The following is a 20,567-nucleotide window of genomic DNA, read 5'->3' as shown; positions in this document are numbered from 1 at the left end:
TAAGTTGATTGGCTAAAAAAATTCCATTGTTCTAGAAACTTCTTCAAAACATGAGAATGATAATGCATGCAGATCAATCTGGAAATATATGTCAGGGCTTTTTATTGCTGTTTTAAGAAAGTGTTACCAAATTAGTGGATTAGCAACACCAATGCATTCTGCTACAATTCTGAAGGTTAGAGGTACAAAAGGGTTTTACAGAGCAAAAATCAGGGTGTCAGCAGAGCTATGCTCCTTTGGGGACCTCTAGGAGTGAATCCATTTCCTTGCCTTGTACAGCTTCTAGAGGCTGCCCATATTCTTTGGCTCATCGCCCTCTTCCTTTATGGTAACCCACGTCAGTCACATATGACATTACTCTGATGCTGACTCTGCTTCTCTTGCACTTATAAAGATCCTTGTAATGGCATTGGCCCCACCTAGGCAACTACATTTCTAGGTTCATAATCACATCTGCAAAATATCTTTTGCTAAATTAGAAGCACATTCTGGGGATTATGATGTGTATATCTTTGGGCAATCACTCCACCCGCCACAACGTATAAGAGGTTCAATAAAAATATATTAATAAGATGTGCTAAAATTAAAATATATATTACCAAAAGTATATCAATGGCAAAACATTGCAATGTGTAGTGTATTTCCCATAAATGAATAGACAGTTCCAATAAGCATTTCCAATGATTCATTTCATCTTCAGATATCAATATTTTGGTATATAATTACATAAGCAATATATATAAGTGACAAGTTATATAGTTTAATAAAACAAAAACTATTGAAACCACCACCTAACTTCAGAACAAAAACACTACCAATATTAAACATACCTGTATAATCCACCCTAAACCCATTCCCCAAGTATCTACCTAGGTAATCACAATCATGAATTTTGTGTTTCTAATTCTTCCCTTGTTTGCCCTCACAGTTTTGACAGATAAATAGATGGAGAGAGAGAGAAAGAGATTGTCTGATTTTGAGTTTTACCAAAACAATGGTAAAATGCCATAGCGTATTTATGACACTTTCTTTGTTTTCACTAAATTTAACATTGCTAAGATTTATCCTCATTATTGTAAATCATAGCATCAACTCATGTCACTGCTATGTAATATCTAATTTTGTTGACATATCATAATTTATTATCCATTTTCCTGCCAATGGATATTTGGGTTGGTTCCCAGTTTTGTTTTGTTTTTTACTATAGCTAACAGTCCTACTATAAATATTTTTGTGTTAGGTCTTCTGGTGTGCACCTGCAAGAGTTTCTTTAAGAATTACATTTAGAACTGGGGATCCCTGGATTGCTCAGTGGTTTAGTGCCTGCCTTCAGCCCAGGCTGTGACCCTGGAGTCCTGGAATCAAGTCCCGAATCAGGCTCCCTGCTTGGAGCCCGCTTCTCCCTCTGCCTGTGTCTCTGCCTCTCTCTCTCTCTCTCTCTCTCGTCTCTCATGAATAAATAAATAAATTCTTTAAAAAAAAGAATTATACTTAGAATAAGATATTGGTCTCTCGAGTATTTACAAATCTAATTTACAGTACAATGTCAATCTTTTCTGCTTTTTAATACTTTCAATGGTAATGTATATGGTATCACTTTTCTCCAAATTCATGTCAAATTCTGATATCATTGAACGTTTTATTTTTAACAAGCCTATGGGTATAAATGGTATCTTAATAATGTCTTAATTTTGCACTTCTTTGCTTATCAGTGAATCTGAAATGTTTTTCACATATTTCTTGGACATTTGTGTTCTTTACCAGTGAAATGTGTCTTTTGACTACTTTTCTACTCAGTTTTTTGTCTTTTTCTTGATGGTTAGTATGAGATCCTTTATAGTTTGGCAACAGCGAGTTGTCAGTTTTACCTGTGTGGCAAATATCTACTTCCAGTATGGGTTGGCTTTTCATTATCCTTAAGGGACCTTTTAATGAGTAGAATTTCTTACTTTGGCATCATAGAATGTGTTCATCTTTATTTTATGATCATTACTATTGTCTTTTAAAAAAAAATATGCCCTACCTCAAGGTTATAATACTCTGTTATGTTTTTTTCTATTTTTTTAACCCATCTTATTTGAGCATTTAATTCATCCAAACTGGCTTTTTTGAGTGTTATTGTTGTGAAAGAATTTACCCATTTTGTAATAAGCAAAATCATTTATTAAGTAATCCATGTGTGCACCACTAATCTGAAATGCTACTTCCTTTATGTATTAAATAAAATTGTTTTTAGACTCCTCATTTTGTCTCATTAGCTAGTTTGTCTTTGCACCAACCATAATGTTTTACAGCTTGATAATCATTTTAAATACCTATTACAGGAAGTTCTTCTACTTTTTTCTTGTTCTATAAGAGTGCCTTGACTACCCTACATCTTCAGTGGTATTCTATAGAGGTTATATGGAATGAGCTCATCAATTTCTTCCCCCCAAAAAGTGTTTTGTTTCACAAAAATGACATTGACTCTAGTAACTAGTTTGTAAATAATTGTTACCTTTATAACACTTACTCTTTCTTTGCATAATCATGGCATCTCCCCCTATTTAATTATTTACTTAAGTTTTTGAGAAATTAGAAAAATGTTCTAGATAGAAGTCTTTCAAAGTTTTAAAGATTTATTTCTACATATCTGATGTAATCTGTCATAGCATATATTGGTTTTTCTGTATTTCAGTTCATTTCAACCCCATAAATTATGCATTCATAGCATTTTTTTATATGGAAGTCTAATCAAATTTATATCAAAGTTCACCAGTTTCTTATTCTTCATTTCTGTTTGCATTTAAGAACAGCATTATGTGGGTTTTTTTTTAATTCTGTCCTTCTGAAGTGCATTAATTAAAAGTCCATTTTATAAATGTTCAAGAGAAAACTATTTTTCTTTAATGACTTTAACTTTCAACTTGGAAACATTATTACTGAGTACACTAAGCAAATTAACTATAATATTGTCTTAATATTTTGAGCATGTTAACCCACTATATTCTGGGTTTCATTATTGATGCCAAGTCTGCCACCAGTCTCAATATTTTCCCATAAAAGTAATTATAGGGGCACCTGGTGGCTCAGTAGGGTAATCATCCAACTCTTGGTTTTGGCTCAGGGGTCTCATGGGTCATGACATCAAGCCCCACATTGGGTTCCACGCTAACAAGGGAATCTGGAGATTCTCTCTCTCTCCCTCTGCCTCTCCCCCACCCCACTTAAATAAATAAATATTTTTTAAAGGTAATTATATATGTACTATATGCATATCATACAATTAATCCTTTTAAGTCTATAATTAAATGATCTTTATAACCATCACCACAACCATTTTTGAACATTTATCGCCCCAAAAGAAACCATGTATACTTCAGCAGTCCTTCCCCATCTCTCTCCAACTACTAATTTACTTTCTGTTCCCATAGGTTTGTCTAATGTGGACATTTTATATGGAATCCTACAATACAGGATCTTTTGTGACTGGCTATTTAAGCATAATATTTGCAAGACTTATCCAGGTTGCAGCATGTATTATTACTCCATTTATTTTGATGCATGGGTAAATAAAATGTGATGTTTGTCAGTAGAAAGATGATTCTTTTAAACACATTTTCTTTGCCTTTGATATTCTACAGTTTTCATACATAATGTCTTCATATTGACTTTTTTATTTGCCGTTATCAGGATGTTTGAGTTCCCTTTATCTTTGGATTGGCTTCTTTTGTCTGTTCTGCAAAATTATTGTCATTTTCTCTGACTGTTGGCTTTCACTATTATATTTCATCCTTTTGGGACCTCAGTTAGATGTAGATTACTTTAGACTTTCCTATTTTATCTTGAAAGTCTCTTAACCCTTTAGAAAAAAAAAAAAAAACATTCATTTTCTCTTTCCTTTTCTCCCACTATTTATGCCTGGGACATTTTTCCAGCTCTATAATTTGGTCAAATTCTTTATATATATATATATATATATATATATATATATATATATTTAAATATATGCTTATATATATTATATATATATTATTGGAGTTCAATTTGCCAACATATAGTATAACACCTAGTGCTCTTCCATCAAGTACCCCCCTCAGTGCCCATCAAATTCTTTATTCAGATATTTCTTGTATGCTTTAACATATCCATTAAGTCATTAATTTCAACAATTGTATTTTTATTTTATTATTTTTCAAATATTCTTGGTCATGATCAGCTTCAATTGCAGAATTTTTCTTTTATTTCTTTAAATACATTTTACCTGTTTATCTTGTATTTTTGACGAGGAATTTCCATTGAAGTCCCCATCTGCTCATGTCTACTTTCTTTTGTCTGTAGTAAATTATTTTTGTAGTTATAAACTATCTATGATATTCTTGAGGGTCTAATTAAGGAATCCTTAGTCACAGGTTCACTTTTTCCATCTTGTGGTGGTTTAAAACTTGATTTACCAATCTAGGCATTTGTATTTACTTACCACCACTGCTTTCACTTTAGCTTTTGCTCACTCTTATTTTTGTTACCATTTTTGTCTTTAAGAATACCTTCATTTTCTTGTAAGACAGCAAATTTTTAATATATATATATTTTTTTCTTTTATCCAGAAAATAATGTGCAGGAGAAAGGCCCTCTATGTGTCTAGTCTACCATTATATTGGAAATATAAGTCCTTTATAAATAAGTTTTTCACCTATATTCATATCTATGTCTATATTTCTCATCCATCAAGTCTTGTTTTCTCATACTCTTCATTCTATTTTATTTTTTTTTAAAGAAGACTAACACCAGGTAAAAATCAGTAAAGTTCTTAGTTCTTATTTTCATGATATATTCCTTCCATATCCTCTGCTTTTATTCATGTTGTGTTCCATTCTCTTTCCTCTAGACTGTTCGCCTGGAGGTGACAGGCATTATGCATAATTCAACTTTATAACCCTCCACACATTGCCTGCTACACAGAAGGTGCTCAATAGATAGCGAATAAAAAAATAAATTATAATATTAAAATTCAGCCAAATTCCTGTATTAATCATACAAAAACACAGTGATTATGGATTTTGTGTCAAAATACAGGACACATTTTATTATGTTCCCAATGTTTGCCTCGTAACTGTTTTTTTTCTTTTTTCTTTTGAAGACCAAGCCCAATTAGGTTTTCCTCAGAAAACCTTCTCTGATTCTTCCACCTTTGTCCCTATTAGCTATACTTAACCTTATGTTTCCATAGCATGCTGTGTGTGCCTCCAACACAGCACTTATAATGTGGAAAGATAGCTGTCTGTTTACAATCTATCTTCCACAATATAATGAATAATTTGACAGCAGAGATCATCTCTCAATATTGTATCATCAGCACTTAACTAAATTCCAGGTTGGCAATATATGACAAACATTTGTCACATGAATCTAAATAAATTTGTGATTAACATTGGTCTTTTAATATTTTTAATTTAAATAAATTCTATTGAATTTTTAGGAAAAATAAATTATCCATCTTGTGCTCAAATATATGCAAGTGCCATTAAGCATATATACTCTACTTTTACAGGAAGTAATTGAAGAATGATGTAACATGGCAAAATTCATAGCAAATTAAAAATCACATAACTTTCAATTAAATTTCTAATAGTTTAATAAGGTTAAATACCATTTCCTAATAACAGCATCAACATCATCAACAATTTTAAAAACAATAATTGAAACTGAATTATTTAACCTGAAAAACCTCAAAAGATTAGTATCCTAAATGTTGAATTTGTAAAACCATTTTTATTAAGTCATTTTATAAATAAGAAAGGCAGTGATAGTTTCTGCTATAAAAATATTAGATGAAAATGTTTATAATCATTTGGCATTCAGGTTATTTAGAAAAAATACTCTACTTGGTGATAATATTTATTTTTGTGCTATTTTGTGATGATTATTTTCATAAATAAAGTATTTTTTTAGAAATATTATCTTCTGAAAATATGCCTAGCATGTTCATTTTCAAGAATACTTTATATGCCTAATTTTTGCTTAAATTTACTGAGACATGATGCAAAAATATTTCTAATTATAATAAACAAATCACATTTTTTTTGCCAGTTGCATGATTCCATATGGGCTAGACCCTAATAAACCAAATGATAAATTATTTATATAAGAAAAAATGTGTCAACAAAGCAAAGGAGAAAAGGGAGGGTAATAAAGAGAGAAAAGCAAAACGAGAAACAGACTCTTACTACAGAGAACAAACTGATGGTTACCATGGGGGAGGTAGGTGGGAAATGGATGAAGGAGGTGATGGGCATTAAGGAGAGCACTGATGATGAGCACTGGGTGTTGTATTGAAGTGTTGAATCACTATATTGTACACCTAATATTACAACCTATGCTAACTAACTGGAATTTAAATAAAAATCTAAAAGAAAGAGAGAAAGAAAGAAAGAAAGAAAGAAGAAAGAAAGAAGAAAGAAAGATGCATCAGATAGCTATTGATATAATAGAATGATAATTAAGAATACCAGAAAATGCATAAAATTCATTAAATGAAAATGAAAGATGTAAAAAGACATGTGCAATATAATTTCAGCTACATTAAATGTGTAGGATAAAGAAAAGAAAAGAAAGAAAGAAAAGAAAAGAAAAGAAAAGAAAAGAAAAGAAAAGAAAAGAAAAGAAAAGAAAAAGAAAAGAAAAAGGCATCAAGATACCAATAGTGATAGTGTTGTAGAGACCTGCTTCCTTTACTCTGTAATGACACAGTTGAAAACCACTTGCATACATCACCGGTATTGAAATGTGGCAGCTAGTTCTACAGAGGCAGTGCATGTGCACATGTATTGAAGTGGGGGAATGGGTGGAAGAGAAAGAGAGACAGACACAGAGACAGAAAGAAACAGAAGCAAAGAGAGGACAGGGCAGAAACAAGTAAGAAGGCAGGGAGAAAAGGAAGAAGTGGGAGATGTCTGCTGGATTGGAAATGACCTGAAAGCACTAGGAAACTTCAAATTTAACTAGATTATAGACTAGAGGGATGAGAAGCACTTAACAACTTTTATTAACATTAGATGATTGTTTTTCCATAGTTTTTTCTTAATCAGTCATTTTAGTTAGATTCTAGCAATCCTATACTCCCTATATAGCTAAAGATGAATATTATATTCTATGTCATTTTAGGAGCTACATTGGGCTGTGATTTTTACTAAATTTGGTCTTTCCCCAGGATACCTATTATGAAGAAATGGCAACCTGGCATCTATTAGATTTAACTGGATAACATTTAGGCATAAGGTGTATAATTTCCCGTCAGTAAGCATGTTGATCAGTAAACCCCCAAATTCCTTGCAAAAAACAAAAAAGAAAAAAAAAACCTTACAAACATAAACCATATAAACCTAGAATCTTTGCATTAGTTTACAAACATTTGTTTTGCATACAAAGCAATAATGACTGGTGATATGTGGCAGTAGGTGATCTACTAGCAATGTATCTATCTTTTAAAACCCTGAAACCAGAATTGATGGGTCTTGATTACAACTCTGCCACCTATTAGCTTTGTAATCATGTTGAAGTTACTTGGCCTATCTTCGTCCCATAGTCCACATCTGTAAACCTGGGTAAATAATAACACCTACCTCATGAATTTGCTATGAGGAATAATCCATGAAGCAACTAGTATAACATCTGGCACAAAGTGAAATATAAGCAACTATCTTCACCATTATGGAAAAGGGCTTTATAAAGCAAACCCATTCTATAGTGAGAAGGGGAAGAGGGGCAGTTGGATTAAGACCAGAAATACAAAAATACATAAATGTTGAAACGCAAAAGTCATTACAAAAAGTTAATAATAAGTTTATCATACTGGCTTGAAAATTTTCCATAAGATATTATTCATCAGGTTCAACATTACAATTATCTGTCCCAAATTCTTACATGGCATATCAAAATGCTCCATTATTTAAAAAATGAATTTATAAACAGAAAGTACAACCAAATTTCCATTTGATATGAATTTTAATTTTGAGGATCTAAAAGCTAATATTTAATGAGTGTAGTTCTAAGTGCTTTGTGTGGATCAATCCAATGTTCACAGTACCCCCATGAAAGGAAGTACTATTATACTATCCCTATTTTACAGAAGAAAAAAACAAGACATAGGGAGATTGGAAAGCTGTCTCACTTGAAGAGCTGAGATTTGATCCCAAGAAGACTTACTTCTGAGTCTAGTATTAGAATCATTATGAAAGTTGGCTAATTGAATTATTATTTTTTGCACTCACAATGTAAAAACTTCAAATATAAGGTCTATTATTTACAGTGTGCCAAAAAGATGGAACTTAAACTACATAGTAATGGATATTTACTTTTTTTTTTTGGATACTTACTTTCAAAACCAAACATGATATATAACTTTACTCTGTCAACAAAATATTGTCTTACAAAACTAATTTAAAGTAATTAGAATAAAATGTATCATTCTGTTTTAATAATAACAATAAATTTTGACTTCTGAAATGTCAAAATTAGTCTTTCTATATTATGAAATAATAGCTATATTTCATTACTGTTACTGTACAATATGATATATGGCATAACATATACTTACAAATCAGTTTATTTTGTAATGTGAAAAAATGATGAAAAAATAAGATTACCTTTTGAAGGCTTTACTGCAAAAGGAGTTTGTGGGTAAAAGAATCATTAAATGTTTCTGTCCTAAAATTTTATGATTCCATATAAAAGTCAATTCAGTTGCCTTATAAGACTTATGAATGAGTTCAATACAAGTCTAGATTTTAGAAATGTGAAATATAATTATTTATTTCATTTTCATATATCTTATCTCACATTTATTATTGTCTTTTTTTTTTTTTTTTTTTTTTTACTACATATAACCTTTCTAAATTTTCACCCTTATAGGAGCATAGCCCAGGTGAATAGGGAACTTTCCTTTAATAAAAATATTAGTCTCTATTTTATGTATAGTCAAGAAATGATTACATTTTAAACTGGCTTTAATAAGTCTATTTTATATTTTTTGTAATGTGCTGCATACACATCCATTATCTATTTTACAAAACTGTTTCCTGCTTTAGTTCATGGCCTTTTAGTATAGGCAAGTTATTTCAAATCAAGTTACAAGGACTTCTTTTAGGTGGTATTGTCTATGTCATTTTATTTACCCTTTTCTTTGCACATTTTCACAAATGATCAGGACTCACAAATAATATTGGTTGCCTAGTGTAAATGGGACACATTGGCTATGAGGAATTAGCTCTAAAAATTTATTTTCAAAATGCTGAATTTGGTTGTTTAATAGGGAAACTTCCCAGCACAATGTTCATTTGCAGGCAGACCAAAACCCAAACTGTGAGAACTGTTAAAACCTAAGTGTCTAGGTTTTTAGGATATGGTCATTTTTGATTTTTCCTTTGGACTTTGGCCCTAAACCAAAGACCTAAATGTGTTAGTAAGCAAAGATAATTCTCGTTATTCACAGAAAGAGCTCAATGGATATAAGATAACATTTGGCCTTGGTGACAGGTGATAGTTGATTTCTGCCTTGTATGATTTAGAAACAGAAACTGAAAGGTACCTGGGTAGTTTTTGTTTTTGTTTTTGTTTTTTAGCTCATTCCTGGAGCAAAAAGTATTCCTGGAAGATCTGACATTCTGTCTATAAAGTTTACATTAAACCAATAGCATAGGATAAGGAGGTTCAACCAAATTTTATTACATATGTTGCAGCTTAAAAGTACTTTTATTTCAACCTCACAGTGGTCAACACTTGCAGAATGTTCTCAATTATATACATAATATCTTAAGAATCAATCCAAAGGAAATTCCTTACTTGTCAGTTATGTTTCCTGGCAGGCATCATTATAACTGGAGTTGCTTCCATCTTCTCCTATAGTTAAGGTAGAGAGAGTCATCTATCCCTTTGGTGGTAGTTAGGCCTACAGCACAGATCAGTAAGGAATGCAAGAACTGGCCACCAACCACGGAGCTATGCTTCTTGGCATTCTGAACTCTAGGCTCAGAGAGGCTGACCTGTCTGGCTGGTAGAAGCTTGTTCACACATCCCCATTTACAGGTTCTGCAGATCCTTGTGGCTGGTGAGATATCCACATTATCGTGAACTTTGTGGTAAAAAGCTGAAGTGAACTCTGTTCCATTGTCACTTTGGAAGATACATGGGGCACCTAAGCAAGCAGAAAAAAAATGTTGTCTGGTATGTAATCTCAGTTACAGTTAGAAGATAAGGATCTGGGGATCCCTGGGTGGCTCAGCAGTTTGGTGCCTGCCTTTGGCCCAAGGCACGATCCTGGAGCCCCAGGGTCAAGTCCCACATGGGGCTCCTGGCGTGGAGCCTGCTTCTCCCTCTGCCTGTGTCTCTGCTCCGCCCCCCTCTTTCTGTCTATCATAAATAAATAAATAAATCTTTAAAAAAAAGATAAGGATCTCAGTGCATAAATAGTAATCAAGGCAACATGTAGATTTGTAACATTCACTGCTCTGAATTTGACCTCCCTGCAAGAGAAGCAGTCTACCAGACCTGATACTATGGAAACATTCTTTGTGATTGGTTGGTCATTATATTCTGTTAACTGGTAATTTGGTTTTCAAGGAATAAAAAATAGATGAAAATTGTTGTTCAGTTTCTTTGAGTATGTCCAGCCTTGAGTATTTTCCATAGAAATAAAATCTTCCTAAAATATTCACTTTATTCATGCTTATAATGAAGTCTGCATGTTTAATTTATTCACTCATTTTGAAAATCTAAGGGGAAAATTGTATTTATACAGTCATAGGTAATGCTTATATTCATATACTATGTACAAAACCCACACGTACACCCAACTATGAATCTATGTCATTATATACGTTAGTCAAGAAATTGTGAGCAAGAATTTGATTGAAATCTTGACTCTTCCCTTTTTAGTTTGACTATGAATAGTCTAATTGGGAAAACTCTTTAGCTAAATCTTCTTAAAGGATTACTGGTAATAATGTTCCTTTATTAGTCTTTAATTATTTCAAAATCACCTTTTATTTTTTTAAGTCATCTGTTTCATGGAACTGACATGCTATATTAAACATGAGGAAATGTGTTTTCATTGTAAAGAAGTATATATAATCACTTTTATAAAATAGATAGCTTTCAAGAAAATTTCATTAAATGCATTCTGGATTCTGTTGGATATCTACTAAGATAAATGGTTCTAGAAATAAATGCAAAGCTGAAGAGATTTTACTTCAACTAATAGCAACCCAACATTTTATTCTGACAAACAAGGAAAGTGAAATTTTCATGAAATGGCATAATATAAGCATAATAAAATTGTACTCTTCTGTGACCTTTTCTTTAGAGACATATATATCACTAAAAATGTGGGCAAAGCCTTGTAACTAAAATGATTCTTGTCAGTAGTAATGAGTGAGGATTGTAGGGTATGAAAAGCATAAAGATGTCAGTGGCTTTTGCTGAAATTCAAAGGCACCAGAGAATAGCACGTAAAATTCTAAACTTTTTAAAGCAGATTTCCCCCTTTCTTTTATCACAGGATTACAGAGTGAATATCTTTCTGCGTCAGAAATGGAATGATCCTCGCCTTGCATATAGTGAATATCCTGATGACTCTTTAGACCTAGACCCTTCCATGTTGGACTCCATTTGGAAACCTGATTTGTTCTTTGCCAACGAAAAGGGTGCCAACTTTCATGAAGTTACTACAGATAATAAATTGTTAAGAATTTTCAAGAATGGTAATGTTCTTTATTCAATAAGGTGAGTCACAGACAAATTCCTGATTTCAGTGAAATACTGTGATTTTTTTAATGAGTATTTTGAGATTTTTGAGTGTTTTTACTGTTCCACCTGAGTTCTTATAATATACCATTTACCAAATATGTCTAATAACCAATAATAGACCCAAGTTCCAGATCTAGGAACTGTATGAATAATTTTTTGAAAATCCACTTATTTATTTATTTATTTATTTTTATTTTTTATTTTATTTTTTATTTTTTTTAAACATTTTTATTTATTTATGACAGTCACAGAGAGAGAGAGAGAGGCAGGGACATAGGCAGAGGGAGAAGCAGGCTCCATGCACCGAGAGCCCGACGTGGGATTCGATCCCAGGTCTCCAGGACCGCGCCCTGGGCCAAAGGCAGGCGCCAAACCGCTGGCCACCCAGGGATCCCGAAAATCCACTTTTTTAAACAAATGGCTTAGTTTCTAAATATCAGCCAAATTGGTGGACAGTTTAAAGACAAATTGAATGAGACCTGATTCATACACTGTGATTATATTTTTATGAATGCATACTTCCTTTAAATATTTGTAAGTGGAGGAATATTTGAATTTCCTTGTCTGGGATTCATTTTCCATAAGTTATTTTTCAGGTATTTCTATTTTTTTTCTCTCCTTGGGCTTCTTTGGTCATTCTTTAGAAAAGATCCCATTTACATTTTAGTTATATATTATGCTTTTCTAAGAAGACTATGTATCTTTTAAAAACTAGTACCAAAACATAACAATAATACCAAAATATAAACACTAATATTGAAATTTCCTGACTGTTGAACTTTAGAGCTCATTCAACTTTGTTTACTAAATATCAAAAAGGTGTAAATTCAATAAATAACTTGAGAGGATATATTTATTGATTTGTGTCACATCTGAAAAATATTCTAAAATAAAATGATTATCTTAAAACATTATGAATAGTTTATGAATAGATTATGGATATTTCATTGTTTATATCAAGTCTTACTGGATTTGGAAAATGGTGCCATGCATTATGAATTGCTTATGTATCTTTGAATATTTTTGAGAAAAGTTATGGAATGATTCTGAATTTCATCTTTGTTTTTCAGTATGAGTTCAGATGAAACAGAGGATGTGTCTCAGCTCCTAGCTTTTGTTTGTTATAGTCTGGTTCACTTAATCAAACTAAATTCATTTTTTTGTGAGTTGTTCTTAGAAATCTCATAGAACTTTAAAATCTTCAAATGGTAAACAGTTTCTTGTTAACAAAAGTTGTTTTAGAAAAAAATCTCATTCAATTTACAAAGGAACATTTGTGATGTTTCATGAGGGACCTGGCTTTCCTGCTTGTTTAAAGACTGTCCTGGCAAACCTGACTATTGAACCTATCCATTTATCCATATTTCCTTCTTAAACCTCCTAAAACAAAGAAATAAGCTGAATAATGAATAAAAATGGCATTAGCACACAAGGGATGAAAGTAATGGGAAAGAAGACAGTGACCGATGAGTGATGATGACATATTTTAGGACGCTGGAAAATGAATGCACTTGTGAAAACTGATTTAACAGGCACAGCTGAAATCCAAGCTACAGCAGGGGAACTCAGAAGTAAGAAAATAATATCCTCAATCTTTTAGAAATTTAAGGCTGCTAGGACTTCAGAAAGTGGGAGCTGGAAAAGAAAGGGACAATAATTGATTTAAAATTTATAGAAACAAGACTGAGCTTTCTATTCCTGATTTTCTTGTCCATGTACTTTTTTTGCCTTCTGAAATGAGCAGAAAAAAGGACAGAAAATCTGGAAGAGGTTGTACCACAAGCTTCAGGAGTAGTGGCTCCCGGCACAGCTGGCATCTGTCATGCATCATTTTACTAAGAAAATGGTGATTACATGAGGTTTGCATACTGTGTGGTGAAACCCTTGTTTTCCCTAAACTGCAGAAAACCAGTCCTCAACTTCTTCCATTGAGCAGTAGCAGTCAGAAGAGTATACCTCTGGGAAAAGATCTACAGATACTGACAATTGAGGAACCTCCAAGGAAAAATCTGACAGCAGTGTTATTATCCTACAGTTAAAACCATTACTCAGTGAACCATCTGCTACTAACTGCATTCCAAATAGTTTTTCTTGCCTCATTCTTAAATAAAATCAGACATTCAAGAACATTCTATAATATCAACAACCAAAAAAGAAGCAGAAATGAAGAAAAAAGAGGAAAAAATTCACGAAAGAGAAAAGGATTGACTTGAGAAAATGCAGAGAGAAGAGACCATAAAAAAAAAAATCTCTGGACAGATGAGACAACTGCATGTGCAAAATAAGAAAAGAACAAAAGAAATCATTCAGAGCATAACAGAAGCAAATAGTAAACCAAAGTAAGAAAAAAAAAAAAGAATCAGTAGAATATTTGGAAGATGAAGTAAAGACATCTCCCAAGAAGCAGAATCAAGATACAAAGAAATAGAGGAGAAAGAATATGAAAATAAGAACATCAAAACAGAGGTTTAATATCTTATTAGAAAGAAAGAACAGAAAAATAAAGAGGTGTCCATGAAAAACAAGGAATTGATAGATTACCTGCTGTATTGATCATTGAGAGGGACTTTGTAGCTCTGAAAGGGCGTTTGTTGAATTTGTGGCTCTGGTAGGAATTTGTTGACTCTGAAAATGAAACAATTATTAGTACTATTAGTGAAAACAAAATGCTACATGAGAGTTATAATTACAGCAAACTATTATGCTTAACCACAAACAGTAATTACTTATTCGTAACATGTAAATGCTGAATATTAATTTAACTGTAAATATTTATGTGACTAAATTTTGAGTGTTACAGGAGAGTTAAGTACATGGAGTGTGGTATAAAAGAAACATTTTCCTTGTAGGAAATTAACAGGCAATTTTGCAAACTTAAAAAATCAAACATAATATAATAGCAATTGAGATACATGACTGTAAATCTTAGACAAGTGTCTAAAGAAGGCTGCCTCTGAGATGCTAGAACTGAATTGGAGGTAGAATGGGTAGGGCAAAAATACGACTGTTTTTTATAATACTTTCTGTAGTGTTTGAACTTAGAATTATATTAATAACCTTTAAAATATTTTGAATTATATTCATAATTTTTAAGTGCAGTCTATTTCAAGTTATGGCTTTGGAGCTAGACACATGACTTTTAGATTGTCTAAGTTGGGATTTCATTTTACTCTACTTATAAAATCAGCCTCATTTATTTTATGGATGCTAACAGAAGATACAAGACTCTGGGTCAGAGATGAAGGAATGTATTACTTACTGTAAACAAGCAACACAAGCATCAGTGAATTTGCCTAACTTCTTCCATGCCCTCCAGTTTCATTGGAACAATGCATCAGGCCCTGATGGATGTAACATACACTGGGGATCTGCGTCACAGCTGTGGAACATTGAGTTTGGGGAATCCACTGCCTTTATAGCAAACTATAAGCAAACCTTCTTTTTGTTCAGAAGAACAACATTATCTCATCTCTCAAAACTAACAGTTCCATAAACATCTCTGAGAAATGACTCAGATAAAAAATAGCTTGGGACTTACAGTCTTGGCACCGCCCAGCAAGATGTGTACCAAAATGCACAGCGGACCATGGACCACTGTGTTTTCCAAGTCAGATTTAGGCTCTACAATTTACCAGCTGTGATTTGGGCAAGTCTCTACTTGTGAAAGGCTCATTTTTCTTATATGCATGATAGTGAAAATGCTAATTACTTTGAGCCTGAAATAATGTATAATAATCACCCAGCATAGTGCCACGCATATAATAGACAGTAAAGTTGTTATCTGCATTTTCCTCAAAAGAAAACAAAATCCCTCAAAAAGTATTAGTGCTGATATTTTCCAGAATCCTTAAATTACCACTGTATGATGCTTGCAAGTTATCAACTTAAGTCTCCATTTTGTCACTTGTAAAGTGAGGATGGCAAAATCCTCATCACAAGATAATGCAAACACATCAGAGGCAGCTTAATATTATCTACTACTTACTTTACTACTACTATTAATACTTACTAATATATCCAACTTTACTATTTATATTACAGGAGCATTATTGCATTAAAAACCAAATAACAGGAAGAAATTTTATATCAGAAATGCTATGCACAGTGACTTGTCAAAGATCATAAAACAATTTCAACTTTTATTTAAACTAAATATAATCACTCTTTGAAATTCAGTTGTGAAAAGAATTAAAGCTTACTTATACAATATGTGTTTATTTTTTGAACGTTAATTTTTAATAGGAAAAGCAAGCTTATCAACAGATGCTTTTTAAAATGTTGTTCATTCAGGGGCAATCGATTTACAGTATCATAAAGTACATGTTATAAGGAGAATTTTGCATGTGAGTGATTATGCATATTTTTCTGAAGAGGTCCTTAGCTTACATCAGCTTCTTGAAGGAACCATCAACAATACTAAGATTCCACTAGTGATGGGTTGATATTCTTTAAAATCATCTCTAAAACCAGATGACAACAAAATTCCAGATGAGAACATTAGTTACAATCTTCCTTCTAGTGCTTCAATAATCTAATCTCTCCTGAGTTTTTTGATCAATATAGAATCTTAATAAAATGCCAAATCACTTGAGAAAATATATAAAATCCATGAAGAAACTCCTTATATTTTCTAAAATTTAATTACATTTCTCTGATTTTTTTTGGAAGAATCACTTATCTATCTTTTATCTTAAATGTAATAATACTGAATGAAATATATCATTTCTTACATTATATAAATACAAAATTTGAAAAGTCATATTAATTAAAAAACCCATTTTCATGAAAAATGTTTTAATGCCTTTGAAAGGCAGTATACTTACAGGTTAAGGTATGTAATCTAGAACTGGACTCCCAGAATTGCAAATTAAGCTCTACCAATCTCTGCTTTGTAATGCCAGGTGAGTTGACCTCTTAGTTTCCTCATCTCTAAAATAGGGTAATACAGTTTACCTGTCTTATAAATTTGTAGTAAGGAATAAATGAGTTGAGAAATATGTAAGGTTTTAAAATGGCATCTACTACATAACAAGTACAATGGATGTATTACCCCAATTATGATATTACAGATAATATTGCAAAGCTGATAATTAGTCAAGTGGTCACTGTTCCGAGTGCCTGGGTGCTAGAGTCCATTGAGCATCTGACTCTTGGTTTTGGCTCGGTCATAATCTTGGGGTCATAGGATCCTGACTCACATTGGGCTTCTGCTTAGCTCAAGGTCCTCTGGAGATTCTCTCTGCCCTCCCACTCATGCTCTCGCTCCTTCTCTCAAGTAAATAAATGAATCTTAAAAAAAAAAAAAGGGGGTAATTGTTCTTATGACATTAAATTCAGAAATATTAGGAACTAATAAAGATACTTACCAGTTTCATAAAGAGCCAAAAATGCAGTCCGAAAAGTGTGTGTGTGTATATATATATATATATATATACTTATATAAATATATTATATATATATATAATATACTTAATTAATGGTTGAGACAGCCACTGTACTCTAGGCAATGCTTGTTCAAAAATGGGCAATACCTCCATTTTAATCAGGTCAACTGTTTGTCATGGATTATAGTCATTTTTTTTTAACATTACTACTTCACTGAGCCAAGACTTTTTAAGAGAAAATAAAAAACACCATATCCTGTTTATGTGTCTTGTCTCAGAAAGAGAACTTAGTGTCCTCTCTTACACAAGAAGATATTCATTTCCAAAACAGTAGAATGTGATTAATTGTCTTTTGATTTAGTTTCCTTTTGATGTGGTCAAAACATATCTTTAATTTGTATGTAATGTTTTGATGAAGAAATTCAGTATCACACCCACCAGGTTGACAGTATTTTTTCATCCATATGTTGTTAAAGAGGTAATTGTATAGTACTTTAAACAAAAGAAAGAATGTCAATAAACAGATGTTTTTCAGGATATGATTTATGACAGAAGTTCTACAAACAGTGTTTTTCTTTGCCAAATAATTCCTTTCAAGCCCTTCTTTTTAAAAGAATTATGTAATGCCTCTCATTTAATGCCAAAAAAATAGCCGGGATATGAATTTGACATCACATGCATGGTGAGAGCTTGGAAAAGATTCTGAGAATGCTATTCACTTCCATACAAAAGGTCACAGAATTAATTCTCCAAGCCAATATTTGAAACTGGCTGTCCCAAGAGCCTTGGATGTTTGGAAAATTAATGTGCGTATGTTCAAAATATACTTGTGCATACACTTCTAAAAAACCCTTTCACAAGACAGAGAACATTGTGTCCACCTGATTTTACAGTTGCCTTTTTAAGAGAGAACTTTGTAAATCTACAAGATCATACTCACAGAATCTATGAGCTAGCTGAGCCAAGAGAAAATTGCTCTTGAAGAATGAACTATATGAATTATTTTAGTGTGTTATGGACTCTGAATTGAAGGAATTGTCAAGTGATCCTCCTGGGACTCTAAAAAACACAGCAGCTTCACATGTCTGTCCATTTATATCTCTCAAATTATGTTAATTGGACCTCACCAAGAGTATTCACTGTAAAACAGGAATTATTATAACTTTATGACTATGGCCTACACAAAAATGTTATTTTAGAGAATGTGATTACATTTAGCAGTGCTGATTATTTTTTGTTAACACTAAATAGGCTTTGTATGTGATTTTTTAAAAATATTTTTAAAGATTTATTTATTGATTTTTGAGAGAGAGGAAGAGAGAGAGAGAGAGAGAGAGAGAGAGAGCATGAGTGGGGCAGAGGGAGAGAATCTTTTTTTTTTTTTTTTTTGAGATTTTATTTATTTAGTCATGAGAAACAGAGAGGAGAGAGAGACAGAGACACAGGCAAAGGGAGAAGCAGGCTCCATGCAGGGAGCCTGACGTGGGACTCAATCCCAGGTCTCCAGGATCATGCCCTGGGCTGAGGGCGGCACTAAACCGCTGAGCCACCCGGGCTGCCCAGAGGAAGAGAATCTTCAAGTAGTCTCCCCACTGAGTTGGGAGCTCAACGCAGAGCTTAATCCCATGACCCGTAAGATTATGACCTGAACCGAAACCAAGAATCTGATGCTTAACCAACTGAGCCTCCCAGGTGCTTCAGCTTTGTATGTGATCTGGTTCTGTCATCTTTGTGCCCATCCCATGTAATTCTGGCATGGGGAAGATGGGGGGTAGGATGCTAGTAATCCTTAATAAGTAATATTTATTGAGTGTTTACCATGTGTCAGACACTTGTCTAAGCACTTTACATGTATTAACCCATATTGTTCACCACAGTTCTCTGGAGCAAGTACTATTATTGTATTCATTTTGGAGATGAGAAACCTGAAATATACTGAAGTGAAGTAATTTACCTATGGTCACAAAGCCTAGGTAAACAAACCCACCTAAGGTGCTCACTGATATGCTGAATTTCAATAGGAATATTTTAAATAGAGGGGCTGGCTGGAGAGTTCTAAGATAAGAAATTTATTTTAATAAACTTGGGTTTGTTTGGATGTGTGCCTCTTTTTCTCAGGTTCAAGAACTACGAATTCTTGCCACTCTTTCAAGGTAGTAATATACTTCTCCAATGAAAAATATTTTTTCATGAGTTATGCATTATGAGTAATGAAGTAATGAATTTGGGTTATGAATTATTTGGAATGCCAACATACAAATACTTCCTGGAAAGTGAAAAATGGACATAATGCTGGTGCATACCATCCAGGTCATTCTATTTTGTGTAGAGCTAAATTAGAAGTTTGGTGAGCATAGGATTATGTTACATATATTCCAGAGGGCTCTTTCTTAACCCTGGTAAAATCTGGTGAAATGCCCTAGTCCTATAGCGGAGGACCTCACTCTAACAGCTATAATTTTCAAGTCCCTCAGATTCCATTTTTTTTCCCCTCTGATTCACTGACTTCTTCAATGTTTCAAGATTACTGAACATTGTCATGCAGGATTGATTCCTGTACCCTGCTCTCCCAGTTCCCTGGATATACATACCTCCTCAAACATGATGTACATGTGATCTTGGAGAACTGTGCCCTTTAGCATTTGGCATTAATTTTATAGACCTACTCACAAATTTCTTTCTGAGGGTCTTTTCTGGAAATATAGACCTCTTGTAGACATCTACAGCCCTCCATAAAGGAATGAAAAGTTGAGTAAAATAAATAAATGTTATTGGATGTTTAAATATACAGCTTTTCTCCTCCCTGAAAATTTATGTATAAAGATACAGCTGTTTCATAGTTAAAAACATATCCAAGCCGAAGTAAATTTTATTTGAAGAGTTGTTAGTCACTAATCAAAGCTTGTTTTCCAGTTGTACCCTGAACAATAGAATATTAGTATGATATCATAAATTATTTTTAAAAATAATTACTTTGAATTCTTTCAGATTGACATTAACACTTTCTTGTCCAATGGATCTCAAGAATTTTCCAATGGATGTACAAACATGTATAATGCAACTGGAAAGTTGTAAGTACAGACAACTTACTTTTTCTGAATACTTTAAAAAGTGTAGTCAATATAAATTTTAATGGATTATGTAGATAATTTATAATTTATCTGTAGATAAATGTAGATAATTTGTGATCTCTTTCTGTCAGATATTTACTAAATAGGCATGTTATCTTTCATCGTGTAATGAAAGTAATCTCTATCAACACATATAGTCTATACTATGATAAATAAATTGAGAACCTAGGCAACACTTATAGTCTATACCATGATAAATAAATTGAAGACCTAGGAATAACAGTTTTTAAGCTTGACAAACAGCTATATATCTCTATACAAATTACTGAAG

The 20,567-nt window shown here is 32.7% G+C and overlaps 1 protein-coding gene across 7 annotated transcripts in view; it reads left to right on the top strand.

Moving 5' to 3' along the window:
* The window catches only part of GLRA3 (glycine receptor alpha 3), a 207,014-nt gene that overhangs the window by 91,671 nt on the left and 94,776 nt on the right, over window positions 1-20,567 (top strand). For all 7 annotated transcript variants that reach the window (XM_072796036.1, XM_072796037.1, XM_072796031.1 and 4 more), the window contains 2 exons: window positions 11,534-11,757; window positions 20,154-20,236. In XM_072796036.1, the coding sequence (XP_072652137.1) occupies window positions 11,534-11,757; window positions 20,154-20,236 (307 nt within the window). The remainder of the gene's footprint in view (window positions 1-11,533; window positions 11,758-20,153; window positions 20,237-20,567) is intronic.

The sequence above is a fragment of the Canis lupus genome, chromosome 24, assembly GCF_048164855.1.
Source record: "Canis lupus baileyi chromosome 24, mCanLup2.hap1, whole genome shotgun sequence".
NCBI classification, from domain to species: domain Eukaryota; kingdom Metazoa; phylum Chordata; class Mammalia; order Carnivora; family Canidae; genus Canis; species Canis lupus.
The sequence above is the reverse complement of the archived record's forward strand: the minus strand, read 5'-3'. Positions and strand labels throughout refer to the sequence as shown.